Raw genomic sequence first — 20,788 nt, forward strand, 5'->3', positions numbered from 1 at the left:
ACCTACCTATATAGTTTAAGTCTAAATAAATTGGCTCTCAAAAGAAATTTCAATCGTCGTACTGTTATTTGGCTCTGTTGACTAATGAGTTTGCCGACCACTGAGCCAGATGAACTTGGCTTTTTAATTCAAATCTTCACATGTAATTTTATAATCTTTTCTCAAAAAGTGTTCGCTCTTTCAGCTATATTGATAGAGAGATAAATTAATTAAAAGTGCTAAAATTTTGTATGGATAGTTTTCTATGATAAGAAATTAGAACTCCTATTATATAGTGCTTATGATGTTTGAAGAATAATGTTTAAAAATAAAAAAAATATTAAGATGCAATTATTTCAGGTATCAACTAGGTTTCACAGTAATGGATTTTTTTTTCATGATAATTGAAAGGAAATGTGTGTAATTTAAAAGAAATTCCATCTTTTCTGTCCTTTTGTAACCTTTCCCCAAAATAAGTTGGTCCATTGTATCTATTACCAATGAGTTTAAGTTCTTTGTAAAAGTGCATTCATTTTATGAGTGCCATAATAGTGTTCAGGGACTATTCCTGCATAATTCATATTTCTAGATTCAATCATGTTAATGTAGCATATGATTAGATAGATGCTATTCCATCTATTGGAATAGCCTGAAAGCATCCTGCTACCCTTTTAATTTAAGATTATTTCTGTTAAGATCTTTGCCTCATTGTCTTATTTTTCTTACTTTGAGTAATAGGTGAAACCTAGCCAAATATAACGATGACATTGGTCTGGAAGATTTTTTAATTTCAAGCATGAGTAACTGGCGACTGGCTGTCTGAATGTGTTCTGAACTATCCTTATAAGCATGAATCAGAAACAGGGCATATTTATGGGAAAGGTTGCAGAAAGACAGGTATGCATGAAGGTTACACATCCTGGTGACCCCATCAAAAAGGTGAATAAGTCTCTGCCTGGTGCAGTCGTCTGGCTGGCTCTCAAAAAGAAACTGCAGATCCTGCTCACACAGGTGCAATTTCTTATCAAGCATATCACAAAGAATACAATTGTTTACTTGTGCTGTGGTGTCATGGTGTTGTTAAAACAAACAAGATGTGTAAAAGCATATTTCCAGTTCTATGGGGAAAAGTGCCAAACAAACAAGATGTGTAAAAGCATATTTCCAGTTCTATGGGGGAAAATTGCCAAGGAGAAACAGATGCTAATGACAACAGGAAGAAAAGTGTATGTGGAGGAGGGAGTTGTCAGGCACATATTTATGTATCTTCTCTTCTTTATTGGGCCACGTATCTATGTAGAGTTTTCGTTCATTCTAGCTAAGCCGATTGAAAGGTTAATTGTATTTTGTTTAGGTATTTGAAACATTTGAGTCGGGAAAAAATTAGGAAGATTATAGGGCTGATTATAGTGTCGAAGACATATGTCACTTGGTTTAACCTTCCTCTTTCTACCTTCTGTAAAGCTAGTGTGTAATGCCAAGTGATTGTTATCTGCACGTGGTCGTCTCTAGAGGAAGACAGGATATAGCATTCACTGTTACCAGTTCAATTAAGCGGGTTCGTTGGCCACCTACCACGACATAGAAATGATCTGATTATTGTGAATGGTTCCTAGCAATGGTGCTCATCTTCATGGAATTTACCATCCTGCACCTTTTTCTCAGAGAATTTGCTTTTCTGAAAGAATACACTCCAAAATGTAATTTCGAGGTCTAAAGAGAAAATGGGCAGCAAGATGGGAAATTGTGTTCCGTAAGATGATTGGCATTAGTCATAATTTGTTCCTTACTCGTGGATTTAACACGTCAATTAGTGTTAAGTAGGAGGCAATCAATTACAATTGCAAATAGCTCTTCAGCTGTGATGCTGAATCTCTGACTGCTAAATGAGTGAACATTAACACTGACATGCTCTAGACCAGTGAGAGGACATGTTTCTGTGGCTGCGATAAAACTAGCAGCCTATCTACAAAACAAGCCACCCTAACCATGCTTCAGATGCGCTCAAACAAGCCAGATTGACGGGCACCGGGGCTGTGCCACAAGTGCCCTGTCAAATAGAACAGATGCAGGCAAAGAGTTAAGCAGTCCTGTTGTTTAGGGAGTCAGAAAATGGAAAATTCCTATTTGACAGTTATATATAATATACATACATATATATATATATATATATATATATATATATATATATGTATATATATATATATACACATACATACAAATATATATATTTGTATATATATATATATTTCAAGATTTTGTCTTAAAAATAAAAGAAATACTGTTTTTCTCTCAATCTCATCAAGGAGGCTTGAGAACAAACTATTTGCTTTATGGGAGAGTATGAGGAAACAGACTTATTAGCACGTATATATTACTATAATCTACACCGTCTTCTTAAAACTCTCCTTAGGACTTTCTTGGACTATTGCCAGCACTCCAGGGACTAGCTAAAGCCGAAGACAAATAATCCTGCCATAATGGTCTCTTTAGATTTAATTAACAAAAATCAGCTTATAACATATATCAACATTAAGCAGATAAACTGCACATATTCACAGATAAGTCCTGGGCTACCTTTATCTGTGAAACCCATGCAATTTATGTACAGATGATAATGAAGACTTATTTTTCTTCTCAGGGTAAGGAAGACATTTGGGAGTTCTTGTTTCTTCCAGCCCTTACCGGAATTCTTCTCTCCACAGACTTTTGGAATTAGAGAAGAATTCCTCTCTACTTTCCTCTAACAGAATTCTCATCTCCTCTCTCCACTGGAGTTGCCTCCATCCCCCTAATGATATTAGGCAGGAAGTGGCTTCACTTACAGACTTCCAGGAATCCAGGGCTCTGGCATGCGACCCTCCCCCAGAAGTAGTAAGAGAACAGCCAGACCCCTCTCTAAGCTGATAAGATTTAACCCTTTTCTTTGGTGGGAGCCATTTTGTTTGCTTTAGGTTGTTCTTTTACTGTTTTTTGTTTTCTAGAGTAATTTTTTATCCTCCTTAGGGCTTCCTGGGGTTTCTGCTCACTCAGTCTTTCGACAATCATTTACCATTTTAATATACCTTGTATAATACACTCGTTACATACTCATCCCAGAAGCAGCTACTAAAATGGCTAAACATTTTTCTTTCTTAATTGAATTTATTGGGGTGACATTGGTTAATAAAATTATATAGTTATCAGGTGTAAAATTCTATAACACAGCACCTGTATATTGTATTGTGTGTTCACTACTCAATGTCAAGTTTCCTTTCATCACCATTTATCCCCACTATACCATCTTCTGCTTCCCTCTAGCCCTTTCCACTTTGGTAATCACCATACTTTTGCCTTTGTCTATAAGTTGCTTTTTTATTTTTTTTCTTAATCCTCATTTTTTCACCCAGCCCCAAAGGCTGAAAATTTTGATTCTAAATATATTTCACTCTTTATCATACTTTAACTTGCTCTAAAGATAATTGCTATTCCTCACCCATGCACTATAAAATTAAATATGATTAATCAAAACCTGACAGCAGAAATGAATATGCTCTGCATTCCTTTTTTGCTTTAGTTTTCTCTAAGGCAGTGTTTCTCAACCATTTTTTTTTTTATTATGCCTTTCCAAGGAGTCTTTTTTGACATCTTTTCCCCTAATTGCCTTCTCCATGAAGTTTTAATACTTCCTCTATAGTGTATATCTGTTTATATACTCTATGTAGATCTTTGAATTATACATACAAGGAGTAAGATATTTTTCACCCAGCGAGAACCAATTATTGCTCTCTTGGGAAAAATATTGTTCTAGCTGAGAATGTGTTCTCCAAAGTACATATTTATAGGGGTGCTCCTGAGTACACTTGCCCAAGGCCAATATTTCTATCCTCATTGCTTGGTAGCATATGGAACAATAGGAGAAAATAGGTCAGAAGCACTGGGTATTCTTAGAGAAAAAGAGATATATTTTTATGCCCCCTAGCTACTTGCAAAACTATTAATATGTGTGGATTGGAGACTAAATTATATTCTCTCTTTATTAACATATGAATCTCAACGTTTTTATAAGATGTTATTTTCCAAACTTTATGTGTGCCCCTCCCCCCCCCCCCACACACCTATACTAACTGCAAGTACATTCAGATGTGTTTCAAATTTATTTTCCATGTTTGACACATGGGCCAGATTTGTTTCCTTTTCCTGCTTCTGTGATAATGTTAATGTTTTCATTTTACTCATATAACCACCATTGCATCATATCTTTCACTATTTGATAAAATCATTCTCAAAATATTTCCCATGGAGTTCATCCTCAAGCCTGGCCCAGTGGCAACAAACTTTTATGAAATACACATAATACATAAGACATGACTATCATGGCGTAGCCAGAGGAATGTCTTGTAAAGGTGTAGTTTACTAAAAAATAGATCAATAGATGATAGATAGATAGATAGATAGATAGATAGATAAGCTTCTCTTTTTCCTTGTTAAGGTTGTATAAGAGTAATTTTTTATCAAGAAGAAACTGTGCCTCAGGTAGATTCCTGAGGGGGAAAGTTCTTCATAAGACACTTTTAAGAACTTCCTGAAAACTTCACCAAGAACTTGAAGATCAACCCATCTACTAGGAAAGCTCCCAGGAGAGAGATGCCAGGGCTCAGACACCTGTCCTCTCTCTGTTCTCATTCCCATCCCATAAACCAGGATATGGCTTGGTGGTACTATTTTCAAAAACATGCTGTCAGTTGCAGATGCTTGGAGTTTTCCAAATCCTCCCAAGTCTTATCATTCCAATAATAGAAATTTCACTCTTTCCCAATTTGGACCCTAACATTCACATATATCACCCTGCAAGTGAGTGAATATAATGAATGCACTTTCTAGTTTAGTAGCCCAGAGGGCCATCCTTTGACTCTAATTTTCAACCATACAATCCTTACCCCTGAAGCTACAGAAGATACTCTTTGAGGAAAATCATGACAAATCTCTGGCTCTCCAGCCATACCTTAACCTACAAATTTAAATTTCTGAGCTGGATATTTTTTCTTTTAACTCCCAATACAGACAGAAACAGGCAGCCCACTTCTCATTTCTTGAATCCTTTATGCCTATGACATTACTATATTTTGCTATGGACTTTTAGCACTTGGTCGGCAAAATGATATACTTCACTTTAGATGGTCATAGGTAAAAATTTAGTAAATTTCACCACTGGTTTCTATTCACGACTAGCGTTCTCTCCTTCAAGGATTGAAATATACATGACCTTAAAAGACAAGCAGGCCAAACAGTCCATGGCTCTATTCTTTCAGCTTACCACTGGTGACAAATAGTGGTCCAGCTGGTGTTCAGTGGCTGAAACAGAAACTACTTCACTGCCCTGGCATGTGTGGCTCAGTTTGTTGGAATGCCATCCCTTGCACCGAAAGGTCATAGTTCAATTCCTGGTCAGGGCACATACCTGGGTTTTGGGTTCGATCCCCCCTACTGTCAATGTTGCCCTCTCTCCTCCTCCTCTTCCTCTTCCTCCTCCTCCTCCTCCTCCTCCTCCTCCTCCTCCTCCTCCTCCTCCTCCTTCTTTCCTCTCTCTAAAAATCTATGAAAACATCTCCTTTAGATGCATGGTGAGGGATTAAAAAAAGAAAAAAGTCTAGGCTCTTGCTGTCGGGTCTAAGTTAACATCAAGCTCCCAAAGAGAAGAGCTTGATCATGTTTCCTCTTGATCAAAAGATCGGTTAATTTAAGAGGCAGGTTATCTACTCCACATACAGTTAACATGCAAAGGTGATGCAAGCCTAGGATAACTGCAATAGACATTCCCATTTAAAAAAGGGGGGTGGGGGTGAGCCCTCACCAGTTTGGTTCATCAGCCTGTGGACTCCCAGGTTTGATTCCAGCCAGGGGCACATGCCCGGGTTGCGGACTTGGGGGAGGGAGCAGCCAATTAATGATTCTCTCTCATCATTGATGTTTCTATCTCTTTTCCCTCTCCCTTCCTCTTTGAAATCAATAAAAATATATTTTAAAAATAAATAAATAAAAAGGGGTGGGGGTAAGAGTACATTGTAGTCATTGAATCAACCGATTCAGAGCAATTATAAAGTCTGGGCAAGCATATCCCTCCAGTTACATGACAAGGATCCAGTCCCCTTTCCAGGAAATGATTCTTCCTGGACCTTGACTCACCATTTGGGCTCCTGGTTCTGTGTTCTGAGTAATCTTTACTTTTCTGTAAAAAATGGGCCATGCTTGCTGCTCATTTTCCTTTCATTCTACCTACCAGTAGAAATTTGAGAACCTTACAAGTTGTTTGCACTTTGAACTGTCCATGTCCATTTTAATAGAAGCTGATGGTGTTTCTACCAATTGAATTCTCTTACCATTTCTGTGGGCTTCCTAAGTGTTACCACCATTTCTGTGGGCTTCCTGGTTGAGAAAATTTATGAAGTAACTTTTCAATTTTCTGAACTATATACAGGAGTTTCATAGCCATACTCTGGAGATCTTCACCCTGAGTCCATTAAAATAGTAAGATATTGCTTGGAATCTCCTTAGCCAAATATAATAGTTCATTAGTTGCATTTTCTATTTCCCACATTACTGAGATGACAGTGTTGTCAAACTTTCTGCCACCACAAAACAAAGGTGTTGTGTGTTTTTTCCATACTCTAATGACAATTTCCTCCTCATCCTTTCAGCTATCCCAAAAGTCTCCAAAACCTTCAAGCTTCTGCCTGCTGCCTGGTCCCAAAGTCCATTGCACATGGGTTAAGTTATTTTCTTACTGCAGCACCCATTTCCAGTTACCTAATTCCACTTTGGTTGTTGCTGCATAACACACTACCCCCAAACTGAGTGTCTTATACAAACAAACATTTTAGTATAGCTCCTAATTTTATAAGTCAGGGGTTTGGGCAGGTCTCCTGGGACTTTTGTACATGGTTTCAACAGAAGTCACTCAGTGGAATTCAGCTGGGGTGGGCATAGTGCCTGGGAGAAAATAATCTGCCACCTTCAAAGAGACCTTGACTTTGAGATGGTATCATTTGTTGTAAGCAGTATATTGTGTGTCATGCAGTGAGAGCTCAAGGCCTCGATAAAAATTAGGGAGAGCTCACTTTTTGTTTCTGGCCCTATAAAATGGGATTGGTAAAGAAAATTTATTCCACGTATTCTCATCAGTTAAAATGATTTTTCCATCATGAAAGTATCCAAATGTAAATAGAAAGATAATTTTATAGAGGAAATAATATATCAATAGGTTCAGAAATGGACCAGGACAAAACTATAATGTAGAAATAAAATAATCACATTTAAGTATTTCTGAAAGTTTTAACATCTACATTGTGCTAAAACCACCATAGGATTTGCATTTCATAAAATATGCATGTACTCAAATTTATAAATTCAAATAGGAAAGCACACCTACAGGTTGCCAACTATTTCATGAAAAGTAAAAACTCATGGAAATTTGACAACTTATCTTTTGCCTGTGATGAAACCCTATACCCAACTACTTTTAAATGTGTCAGCATAATCCCAAATATCTGTAAATATAGAAACACTAGAGGCCCTGTGCATGAAAATTCATGCACTGGAGGGGGGGTTCCTCAGCCTGGCCTGTCCCCTCTCACAGTCCAGGAGCCCTCAGGGGCAGGAGGCGACCCAGCAATCAGGGGAAGGTGATGCCCATCACACCTCTGCTGCTGCCACTGCCAGCAGTGCAAACCTCAGCCGGCCCTGGTTACCTGAGCCTCAGGCGGCCCTGGGCAGCTGCCATCTGAGGCTTGCCTACACCTCAGGCTGGCCCTGGGTGGCGGGGGCAGCTGACATCCGAGGCTTGCCTGCACCTTGGGGCCAGCCCTGGGCGGCTGGGGGGCTGAGGGGACTGGGGGACTCTGGAGGCAGGCAGGCCCAGCCTTGCCACGTGCCTGCCGCCCTGATGGGGCTGAGGGGACTGGGCATTGCCATCTTGTGGCTGTGGGCGCCTTCATCTTTGAGGGCGTGGCAGTCATTTAGCATATTCCCTCTTTATTAGATAGAATTAAAATGTGTGGGTTTTGTCTACCAAGAAGTAAAATACCTAATGATTGATTATATTTTCTTTTTAATTCTGATTTTGGTGGGTTGCATATGTACTATTTAGGTAATGTACTTAAGAATAAGTTGTAGATCTTTAAAGTGGTTATTTCATTTGGTGCAGAAGAAGCAAAATTTTATCTATTACTCTCAAGAATCATCCTAAATAAGGCTGCAATAATCAATAATTGTTTCTAAAAGAAGTTAATTCCTCTACAGCTTTAAAATGTAGCCCCCGCACAGCTTCTTGGCAAATCTCCAAATCAACAAATGGCTAATTAAAAATTATCTGGATTGCTCAGAAGGAAAGCTCATTCTAAAGACAATTTAATTTAATCTTGAACATATAATAATTAACTCACTAAAACTTTTCAAATGGGAGTTTATTTTTCTTTCAATATTCATCCTGTATTAGTAAGTAATATTCAATATGAACCCTCATGAATCAAAAGCTTGCCAAAAGACTATAAAGGATTTTCAGAAAAACCACTGGAAATTTAAACATCAATTAAAATGTAAAAGTGTGATAAGGTAACAAGCCTCAGTGTTAAGAACAATTTGAAAATACTCATTGAAATAATTTATTTGCACGAACATTTTTTTCTGCTGAAGATAAATGTAAAAACAAATACAATAAAAATCCTTTGCCAATAATATCTATTCCTTTGCTTTTATTTATTAAACCATTCCTTTCCCCCAAACCCAAGCTGCTAGTGTCATTAAAATGTGATTTAATAGTTCATCAAAGTTGTGAAGGGAAGTATGAAGATCACCACAAAATAACAGATGTAGGTATATAATTAAAAAGTTTGTAGGTATACAAGTAAAAATCTCAGTATATTTAAACTGGAAACACTTAAGGTAATTATACTAGTTTGTATAATTTATTTACTTTAGTAATATTTGATGTTATATAAGCACAGAATAAATCTACCTTTATTATTCAGTTCTGTAGTATTAGTCCCAAATCTATAATAATAAAAGCATAATATGTTAATTAGAATGGACAGCTGAACGACCTTCCAGACATCCTTCCAAAGGAAGCCACCATAGCGGAGGCTGAGGAAGAGGCAGTTAGGGGAGATCAGGCAGGCAGGCAAGCAGTTAGGGGCTAATATATAGGCAGGTGAGTGGTTAGGGATGATCAGGCAGGCAGGCAGAGTGGTTAGGGGCAATCAGGCAGACAGGTGAGTGGTTAGGGGTGATCAGGCAGGCAGGCAGAGTGATTAGGGGCGATCAGGCAGGCAGGCAAGTGGTTAGGGGCGATCAGGCCAGCAGGCAGGCAAGCGGTTAGGAGCCAGTGGTCCCGGATTGTGAGAGGGTGCAGGCTGAAATGAGGGACCCCGCCATGCACGAATTTCATGCACCAGGCCTCTAGTTACATATAATAGTAAAATCAGACCTGATTGGTAGGAAACAACTAGAGATGCTCTGACAGTGTCAGATTTTGCTATCATGAAAAATACTTGTAATGTAAGATGAAGCTATTAGGTCTAAAAATATTCCTGAAAACTTACAAACAAGGCAAATTTTAAATCAGCATTTTTCCAATTTCAAATTATATCTAAGGCATGTAGCTTCATGCCCGAAAGTTAGTAATCATTCAATTAATAGTAGTTATTAACTTCATCTTTTATGTTAATGGTGGATTGTGATTTTACATATTATTATATTACTAGAGGCCCAATGCATGAAGATTCGTGCAAGAATGGGCCTTCCTTCTGCTGGCTGCCTGCACTGCCTTTGCTCTGGCTGGAGCCGCCTTTATGCTCCAGCCCTGGAACTGCCTTTCCACCTTCCTATGCTGCCCAAAGGCCTGGAGCGGCTGGGGCGGTGCGGAATGCCTGCGACGCAAGCATCACGCCCCATCCCCGGCTGCTCGGTGCCTGCGTATGCAAATTAACCCACCATCTTTGTTGGGTTAATTTGCATCCTAACTCCTGATTGGCTGGTGGGCATCACAAAGGTATGGTTAATTTGCATCTTACTCTTTTATTAGTGTAGATGGTATTTATTTCTGAAAACATTTTTCTTTGAAATTATATCAATTTACATTTATAATTCTCTCAATGAGACCTTTCAATTTTTTGGTATATGAAACAGATTATCTCTATGTCCTTAAAAACAATTTAAAAACAGATGTAAAGCCGAAACCGGTTTGGCTCAGTGGATAGAGTGTCGGCCTGCGGACTGAAAGGTCCCAGGTTCGATTCCGGTCAAGGGCATGTACCTTGGTTGTGGGCACATCCCCAGTGGGGGGTGTGCAGGAGGCAGCTGATCGATGTTTCTCTCCCATCGATGTTTCTAACTCTCTATCCCTCTCTCTTCCTCTCTGTAAAAAATCAATAAGATATATTTTAAAAAAATAAAATAAAAATAAAAACAGATGTAAAATAAACCTTGGAAATATAATGCTAAGTACAAGGGCCAGACATAAAAGCCACATATTATATGATTTTATTGATATAAAATATTCAGAGTAGGCAAATATATAGAGATAGAAAGCAGATTAGAGGTTGCTAGGGGCTGGAGGGATGGGGGAATGGGAAGTAACAGCTTAGGCCAAGGTTTCCTTTGAGGTGATGAAATGATCTGGAAAATAGATAGTGGTGATTGTTACACAATATTGTGAATGTACTAAATGTCACTAATTGTAAAGATTATATGTATATATTTGACCAAATTTACTAGTAAAGTAAAGAAAAAAAGGCACATATGATAAGACACATAACACAGTTTACACCAGTGGGTTCTAATAGTGGGTTCTTAGAATTTCTTGTTTGATTTGAAGAGCTTTTGTAGCATTGATCGAAAATAGGATGTTACAAAGACTAAATAATAGTTCATTTTCCAAAATCTCTTTTTATGATCCAAATCATACATTCCAGTAATGGAACAACAATTGTTTAATGGAAGTCCCCCAAATAAATAATAATAATTGCTTTATAAGAGGATCATTGCCAACATGTCATTAAACACACACATTGCAAATTAATAAGTGCTATGTATAAATAAATGGTTATGTTCATTTTAACATGCCAATCCAAACAAGTGAACACATTCTATGTTGGATATAAATGTCAATATACAGTGAGTGGCCAGATTATTATGATCTCTGAACGCATAATAATCTGGCCACTCAGTGTATATCCTATATAATAAAAGGATAATATGCAAATTGTCCCCTCGACCAGGAGTTCGACCAGCAGGCAGGCTGGCCAACCGCCAATGTCCCCTCCCCCTGGCACCGGGCCTCTAATACACACACACACACACACACACACACACACACACACACACACTGAGTGGCCAGATTATTATGCGTTCAGAGATCATAATAATCTGGCCACTCTGTAAATTTTGGGTCATGGATGAAAGTAGTAGTAACAGAATTTCCAAGTCTATGTTGCCTAAACCAGAGGAAACATATAAACTTTCTTTTCCTACTTGTTGGAATACAAAATGAAGTGGACAGAAGTTTAGGAACTGATTTGGGCAGAAACATGAGGCAGGAAATCATGTCATCCCTCCCACCCCACCCCCTTATCTACAGGTTTGTTGGCACAACTTGCTATGAAGGGGAGAGAGAGCATTCTTCCTGGCTATCTAGCCCCATTTGTGAGAAGGCTGAGAACTGGGCATGGAATTTGCCAAGGGGAATTGAGTAGGAATGCAAGAAGTGAGCGTTGGGAGGCAGAAGGGTGTCTCTAGGTAAGTGGGGTCTCGGGGAGCACTGCCATGAGCACATTAAGGCTGAAATAACTTGTTACCTTACACCCAAAGAGCTGCATAAATTACTATTTTTTTTCAATAAAAGGAAGCAGTTTCTGGCTCTGTGTAAGTCTTTACCTTTAAATCCAGGCATGCCCAAACTGAATAAATGATATTAGTTGGAATAAATCTCTACTGACTTCTGGAATAATAATCCAATGAACTAAGTTTACCTCTCCAGAAATCAAGCACTGCACAGTGTTCTGAATGAAATAGAGCTGATCCTTCAAGAACATGGTCTTGAACTGAGTGTGTGCACTTAAACACAGGGTTTTTTTCCATAGATTTGGCCCTTCCTATCCCAGTTTCGCATAGTGGATTCAACCAACTCAGGATCAAAACCAGTATTTACACATCCCCAACTACTCTTTCCCATCGTGGATTCCCAGCCACAGATGGAAAATACTATTTTTGATCTTTGGTTGGTTGAATCTGCAGATGCAAAACCTGTGAATGCAAAACCTGCTGATGCGAAGGGCTATCTTTAGTTAGGTTTGGGGGGAGTAAAAAGTTATACCTGGATTTTTAACTACGGGGGGTGGCACTCTACCACCTTGTATTGTTCAAGAGTTAACTGTATATCTTTTTATTGTTTTGCCAGTGGTTTAATTTTCTATCTTGCTATTGCTTGTTTTTCGTCCCCCTCAGTTCATATGTTGAAATCCCAGTCCCCGCAAAGGGCTTGGTATTATTAGTAGGTGGGACATTTGGGAGGTGCTTGAGTCTTGAGGGTTGGAACACACATGAATGGGATTAGTGCTCTCATAAAGAGATCCCATAGAGCTCCCATCACCTTCTGCCATGGGACAATACAATGAGAAGTCTGCAACCCAGAGGAGAACCCTCACTTATTGGCACCCTAATCTCAGACTTCCAGCCTTCAGAACAGCGAGTAATAAACGTTCATTGTTTATAAGGCACCTGGTCTATGGTATTTTGTTATAGCAGCCTGAAAGGACTAGAATCAATCTTATATTTAAACACAGTTTCCTAGATGAGACATATAGAATGTTATTTCACTGATTCAACACACGTTTGTTCTGACCAATCCTAATAAATTAGTGGCCTGATGCACAAAATTTGTGCACTGGAGGGGGGTGTCCCCCCAGCCTGGCCTGTGCCCTCTCACAGCACGGGAGCCCTGTGATCGACTGCCCCAAAGAGGTGGGCCCCGCCCACCCATCTGGGGCTCCTCAATGGACTGCCCCAAAGAGGTAGGCCAGAGCAGGGGGTCCCACCTCCGCGGCATGTGCGGGGCCACAGGACCCCCAGTGGAAGCTGCGCTGAGCAGCTACCAGGACCCGCACCTGCACCGCGCACTCAGCGTCAAGCCCTGCCCACCCTGGTGATGGATTGTGATGGCGTGAGTGAATGACGACCACCTAGCCTTTTATTAGTATAGATTAGATGAATTTTAATAATGATTATTTCCTTTAAATACTATTATTATAAAAATGCTCTCAAGTTCTACAAAACAGGGATGCATTTTATTTATATTTAATATTCTACAAATTTTTGAGAGTCTACTTTACTTTTTGTGAATTCTTCACTTTGTATTTCCCATAATTGGTACATAACTAGGTTTCCTTTAAAATTCTTCATGATTAAAAAGTGATGCTGCCCTTTTCTAGAGAATATATAAACATATGGATACTGAAGCAGTCAAGGAGAGATTTGGAATAACCTTTCTGAGCTTCTAAATAGTTCTTATAAAATGGCTTTTTCCCCTGTTGGTTTAGTAACTGGAAGGCACTTTCCCAATGGGCCATTATTTCAGTCAGTGGTCCCAGCCCACCACCCTCCCTGTGGTGGGGATCGTAGAGCAGATGGTACAGGCAACATGGGGGATATTATGGAGATGAAATTGGAGCAATTATTCCACTGCTGAGTATTAGTATTCTGCACTTTGTGATGCATGGTAAACCTATGTTGTGTAGTACTTCAGAATTAGAAAATCTTACAAAAAGTAAACCAACGAAGTAATGGTCAGGGAGTTTGCTCTCTGTCCTTATTTTTTTGAGAAAAGAAAGCTATTTTCTGATCATTTTTGAAATTAGCCAGTATCTCTGATTAGGACTCCTAAAAACAGGAAGAATTTTGAGTTAATTTTTCCACTTGGCTAGGAATCCACGGATGTTTGCCTTAAATGTTCTGCCCTCTGGACTAGTGGTCGGCAAACTCATTAGTCAACAGAGCCAAATATCAACAGTACAACGATTGAAATTTCTTTTGAGAGCCAAATTTTTTAAACTTAAACTTCTTCTAATGCCACTTCTTCAAAATAGACTCGCCCAGGCCGTGGTATTTTGTGGAAGAGCCACACTCAAGGGGCCAAAGAGGCGCATGTGGCTCACGAGCCGCAGTTTACCGACCACTGCTCTAAACTATTTGACAAAAAGAATGAATTATTGTAGATATTTCATAAAAAAAATGAGAATGTGCATGTATTAAAATCCATTCAAAAATATAAATGTATCAGTTTGCTATTGCTGCTCTAGCAAATTGCCACAGACTCAAATTCAGTGGCTTAAAAACAACACCAATGTATATCTCATGATTCTGAAGGTCATTAATATCTCTGTCCTAAAATATTATGATTCCATATAAGTATCATGAATTATGAATTCAATATATGTCTAGATTTTAGAAATGAGAACTATAAATATTGATTTCACTCTCAATCTGTATTATCTCATATTTATTATTGCCTTTTTTGTACTCACATATAACTGTTCTACATAAGTCCATCTAAAACGTTTTTGCATATGCTGCACACACATCCATTAGTCTCTGCTTTGCAAAGCTGTTTCCTTCTCCAGTCCATGGTCTTTCCATTATAAGCAAGTTATTTCAAATTGCATTGCAAGGACTTCTTTTAAGGTGGTATTATTTTACTATGTCATTTTATGTACCCTTTGCACATTTTCACATTCAGGATTCAAAAGCAATTACTCTAATTGGTTGCTGGGAATAAATGGGATATGTTGGCTATAAAGAATCAGCCTTAAAAATTATTTTTTGAAATGCTGACTTTGGTTGTGTAAGAGAGAAGCTTCTCAGCATAATGTTCATTTGCAAGCAGGGCAAAACCCAACTATGAGGAGTGTTAAAACTTAACTTTCTAGGTTTTTAGGAGATGGTTATTTTTGAGTTTTGCTTTGGTCCCTGGCCCTAAATAAAATACTTAAATGTGCTCAGAAACAAAGATGTTTCTGGCTATTGAAAGAAAAAGCACAATGGATGCAGGTGAACACATGGCTTTGGTTACAGGTGACAGCTGATTTTTTTCTTGAAGGATACTTCGGTGACTTTTTTAGCTCACTCTTAGAGCAAAGAGTGTTTTGGAAGATCTGAGATTGTGTTTATAAAGTTTATCACTAAATCAATAGCATAGGGATAAAGAGATTGAGCCCAATTTTATTATACATTCTGAGCTTAAAATTCATTTTATTGTATCCTCACAGTCTGAATGACTACAGAGTGTTCTCAGTTAATAACTTGGTTACAGCATAAAAATACTTCAATTGTATATAGTCCAAAAGAAAGTTCTTTCCTAGTCAGTTATTTTTTCCCCTGGCAGGTATCACTTGTCTTGCTTTAGCCTTCTCCGATAGGTAAGGTGGAGAGAAACTGACTTTAGTCTAATCACCAACTCTTTTGGTGGTGGTTAGAGCTGAGGCACACACAGCAGAATGGTGAGGGACACAAGAATTGGCCACCCTGGAGGTGTGCTTCATGGTACTCTGAACTCTAGCCAGGAGAGGATGACCTGAGCTTGTCTGGTAGGAGCTCGCTCATATATTCCCATTTACAGGTTCTACACACCCTTCGGGTTGGTAAGATTTCCACACTATCGTTAGCTCTATGGTAAGGAAGCTGAAGTGAACTCTGCTCCGTTGGTACTTTTCAAGATACATGGGGCACCTAGCAGGCAGAAAATATGTTCTTTGGTGTGTAACATCAGCTACAGTTAGAAGATAGAGGACTCGGGGCACAAAAAATGATTAAGGGAACATACAGATTTGTTACATTCACTACACACTCTGAATTAGACCTACCTGCAAGATAAACCATCTACCAGGTCTAATATTATGGAAACATCCTTTGTGATTGCTTGGTTACTATATTCTGACAAGTAATAATTTGGTATTCAAGGAATAAAAAAATAGATAAAAACTAGTGTTCAGTTTCTCTGAATGTCTTCAGCCTATTTTTTCATGCAAATGAAGCTTTCTAAAAATGTTCACATTACTCATGCTTGCAATGAAATTTACATGTTTATTTGCTCATTTCAAAAATCTAAGGCAAAAGTTATATTTGTAATGTGTACACAGTATATGGATATAAGCATTATCTATGACACCTAGCTATCAGTCTTTTCATTTTATACATTAGTCCAGAATTTGTGAACAAGAATTTGGCTGAAATCAGTGACTCTTTCCCTTTTTAACTTAACTATGAAAGGTCTAATTTGGATATCTCATGAGCTAAATCTTTTTAAAGAATTGCTGGCAATAATGTGCCTTTATTATTCTTTTATTACTCTAAAGTCACCTGTTATTTTTCCCAAGTCACCTATTTTATAGAATTTACATGCTATATTAAACATGAGAATATGTGTCTTCATTATCAAAAAGTATATATGGTCATTTTTGTAAAACAGAGAGCTTTCAAGAAAATTTCACTAAAGGCCTTCCAGATGCTCTTAGATACCCACTAAAAGAAATGGTTCTAGAAAATAAATGCAAAGCTGAAAATATTTTACTCCAGGTGTCAGGTAGCAAGCAGACCAATATTTTACTCTGACAAACCAGCAGAGTGAGTTTTGAATAGAACCACAAAACATACGTATGATAAAATTGTGCTCCTCTGTGACCATTTCTTTGGAGGCTTATAGATCACTGAGAACTCGGGGAAAGCCTCAGAAATAAAAATGACTCTTGTCGGTAATAATCAGTGATGATCGTGTGGGATGGAAGGCTCACAAGAATGTCAGTAGCTTTTGTTATAATTCAGAGAAGCCCTCCAAAATAGCACATAAGATTCTAAACTCTTTAAAGCAGAAGTCTCCCCCCCCCCCATCCCCGCTTTTCCTTCTTTTATTGCAGGATTACAGAGTGAATATCTTTCTTCGTCAGAAATGGAACGATCCTCGCCTTGCATATAGTGAATATCCTGATGACTCTTTAGACCTAGACCCTTCCATGTTGGACTCCATTTGGAAACCTGACCTGTTCTTTGCCAATGAAAAGGGTGCCAACTTTCACGAAGTTACTACAGACAACAAACTATTAAGAATTTTCAAGAATGGAAATGTTCTTTATTCAATAAGGTGAGTCACAGACTTAAATTCCTGGTTTTGGTGGAAAAGTATTGGGTTTTCTTTATTTGCTTTTATTGAGTGTTTTGAAATTTTTGATTAACTGCTTTCATTGTTCCACTTAAATTCCTTTAATGTACTATTTCCAAATATGTCTAATCAACAATAGCAGACCCAAGTTTTAGATCCAGAAACTGTATGAATAATTCTTGGAAATCCGCTTTTTTAACAAGTAGCCCAGGTTATTAATCAGCCAGGTCAGTGAGAGATTTAAGGGCAAATGAAATGGTAGCCAAATCATACATTGTGATTATATTTTTATGTATGCATACTCTTGTACTATTTATAGGTAAAGAAATATAGGAATTTGTTTCTCTGAGATCCATTTCCCATAAATTATTTTTCAACAATACGTATTTTTTTTAGATTTCCTGAGCTTCTCTGACTATCCTTTAGAAAAGATTTTATTTGCATTTTAATTATTTAGAAGTTAATTCTTAGAAGATCATGTAGCCTTTTAAAACAAATACCAAAATATAACAATAATTAATACCAAAACACAAACATCATGCTAATGTATTATGTTTTTCATATTTTCCTATTTCATGTGAATAAATTTCCTTTTAATACATACATTACTTCCTAAGGGTGACAAGGCGACATCACTCTACTCTGACACTTTTGTCACATTGCTAAAAACTGTCTAATATGAAAAAAACAACAACAACAAAAAAAAAAACTGTCTAATATGTGTTAACATAATCCTGAATAATTCATTGCTACATAAGATATAAAGGAAGATTTCAGACGTCATCAGTAATTTATCCCTATGCTTCCAAATGAATAAATGACTTAATGGCAAATCCCAGGTGTAAGCAAGAGAATTTTGAACCGTTTTGGAAAATTACTATTAAAAGTATAAGAATCAAAAGATAGTGGGAAGATGGAACAGACATATGGTCTCTATTCATTCTGTTAAATATAACTAAGAACCCTACACACAATATATATAACAAACTTAAAAAGACTCCCAATAGTAGCCATAAGAAAAGTAAGGACTTGGAACCTGCGGAAACAACATTATTATAATGCATGGAGTATAATAAAAATCCTAACATTCATGTCATCAGAGTCTCAGATAGAGAGGAAGAATAGGGTATAAAGCTAAAAAATATATTAGAGGAATTAAAGGCTGAAATATTTGTAAATTCTATAAAAGGCTTAAACCTCCAGATCTCAGGTATTGAATGACTCCCAAAGATATTTATACCAAGTCACATTACAGACAAACTTTTGAAAACTAAATAAAAATTTTAAAAGCATTTGGAGAGTAACAATACTTTACCTATGGGGGAAAAACTATTAGACTTTTTCATCACAAATCATGGAGGCCAGAAAGGATTGACACATTTTTTTAAGTGCTAAAGAAAAGAACTGTCATCCTAGGATCCTGTACTCACTGAAAATATCCATCAAGAATGAAGGGGAAGTCAGCCAAAACCGGTTTGGCTCAGTGGATAGAGTGTCGGCCTGTGGACTGAAAGGTCCCAGGTTTGATTCTTGTCAAGGGCATGTACCTTGGTTGCGGGCACATCCCCAGTGGGGGGGGCGGGGAGGTGCAGGAGGCTGTTGATTGATGTTTCTAACTCTCTATCCCTCTCCCTTCCTCTCTGTAAAAAATCAATAAAATATATTTTAAAAAAAGAATGAAGGGGAAATCATATTTTTAAATAAAAGAATACTAAGAGAATTTGTCACATGTAGACCTATCTTAAAAGTGTAGCTACAGAAGTATTTCAAACAGAAAGGAAACAATAAAATGCCATTTATTCTCTCTATACCGTCCATTGGGGGGATGGTATAGAGAGAATAAATGGCAATGAGAATAAAAAGAAAAAAGAAAAAGAAGGAACATTGGAACATAGAAGGTAGAAAGGAAACTAAGCAAAAATATAAGTAAATACAATGATAGATGTTTCTTCTCATCTTGAGTTTTCTTCATATTTGACAGTTGAAGCAAGAATTATAACATTGATGTAGGGGGGAATGAAAAGCAAAAGATAAGAAAACTTTAAAAAATAAATGTATGGGCATAAATTAGCAAGACAGGTAATATTTAGTGTTGTCTAATACCCTTTTTTGTGGGCATATGACTTGACATTAACTCTTTGGAAATATGTTTTTTATGATATATAAAAATATAAAATTCATTTATTCTTCAACTCAGCAATTTTACTTCTAGGAATTTACATTACTTATGTGTTTATGTACACAGAAGATACATTTACAAAGATGCCCACTTCACCACAGAAATGGCAACAGCAAAAAGGTCCCCTAAATATTCACTAATAAGAATAAAGTAGAACACAATGATAGTCCCATATCATGAAACATTCTGCATGAGATAGATCTAAAGTTATTCATAAGAGAAGGCCTCCAAAATATATTTAAATTCAAGAGAAGTGTTTTATGATTATTTGTACTTAAAACACTCTATATAAGTAAGCATAACTGTGTATGTAAAAATACACATCTATGTAAATCCATGCAAGAGTTCAGAAGGATGCCCAACAACTGGTAGAAAATAACCAACTATGGAAATAAATGATTGAATTTGGGTAGGAATAAAGGTGGCTGCAAGAATACATCACCAGATGGCATGAAATAATCATTTTGCAATCATGATGTCAAGAATATTTTCATCAATAGAATGGAAATATAATGTGTGTGTGTGTGCTATATGATTATGGATATTTAGTTTTTTACCATCTTATTGGAATTGGAAAATGATGCCATACATTATGACTTGCTCACATTTCTTCTAATATTTTGAGGAAAATTATGGAATAATTCAGAATTGCATTTTTGTCTTTTCGATATGAATTCAGATGAAACAGGATGATGTCTCCCAGCTCCCAGTTTTTGCTTGCTATATCCTGGCTCACATGATCAAAGACTAAATTTGTTTTTCTATGAGTTGTTTTTGGAAATCTCACAGTACTTTGAAATCTTCAATTGGCAAACAGTTTCTTTGTTAACAAAAGTTGTGCTAGAAAAAAAAATCTCATTCAATTTACAAATGGAGCATCTGTGATGTTTCATGAGAGATCTGGCTTTCCTAGTTGTTTTAAGAAAGAAGCAGAATGTCCTGGCAAACCTGACCTATTTAACTTATCCATTTATCTGTACTTTCTCCTTCAACCCACTAAAACAAAGAAATAAACTAAATAAGGAATAAAATGGCATTGACACACAGGAGAGTGAAAGGAATGGAAAAGAAGACTGTGACAGATGAATGATGACAACAAATTTTAGGAAGCTTGAAAGTGAAGGCACTCGGGAAAACTGACTTAACAGACAGAGATAGCTGAAATCTAAGCCAAAGTGAGAAAATTCAAAAGGAAGAAATATTACCCTCAAACTTTTAGAAATTTGAGGCAGCGAGGACTTCAGAAAGTAGGTACTAGACAAGAGATCACAGAAAAAGAATCAACTTAAAATTTGTAGTAACATCAGCGAGCTTTCTATTCCTAATTTTCCTCATCTACTAGTATATCCTTTAGATGAGGGGCTGCCTTTTTGCCTTCTGACCAGAGCAGAAAGCAAGACAGAAAACCTCAGAGAGCTTGTGCCAAGAACTTCACACGTAGGGACTTCAGG

The 20,788-nt window shown here is 37.4% G+C and overlaps 1 protein-coding gene across 2 annotated transcripts in view; it reads left to right on the forward strand.

The window, feature by feature from the left end:
• GLRA3 (glycine receptor alpha 3) overlaps positions 1-20,788 on the forward strand; it is a gene marked incomplete at both ends in the record, with an annotated part of 130,059 nt that overhangs the window by 44,811 nt on the left and 64,460 nt on the right. For both annotated transcript variants that reach the window (XM_079773365.1, XM_079773364.1), the window contains one exon: positions 16,917-17,140. In XM_079773365.1, coding sequence (XP_079629491.1) covers positions 16,917-17,140 — 224 coding nt within the window. The remainder of the gene's footprint in view (positions 1-16,916; positions 17,141-20,788) is intronic.

Source organism: Cnephaeus nilssonii (assembly GCF_951640355.1).
Source record: "Cnephaeus nilssonii genome assembly, chromosome: 5".
Taxonomy (NCBI): Eukaryota; Metazoa; Chordata; class Mammalia; order Chiroptera; family Vespertilionidae; genus Cnephaeus; species Cnephaeus nilssonii.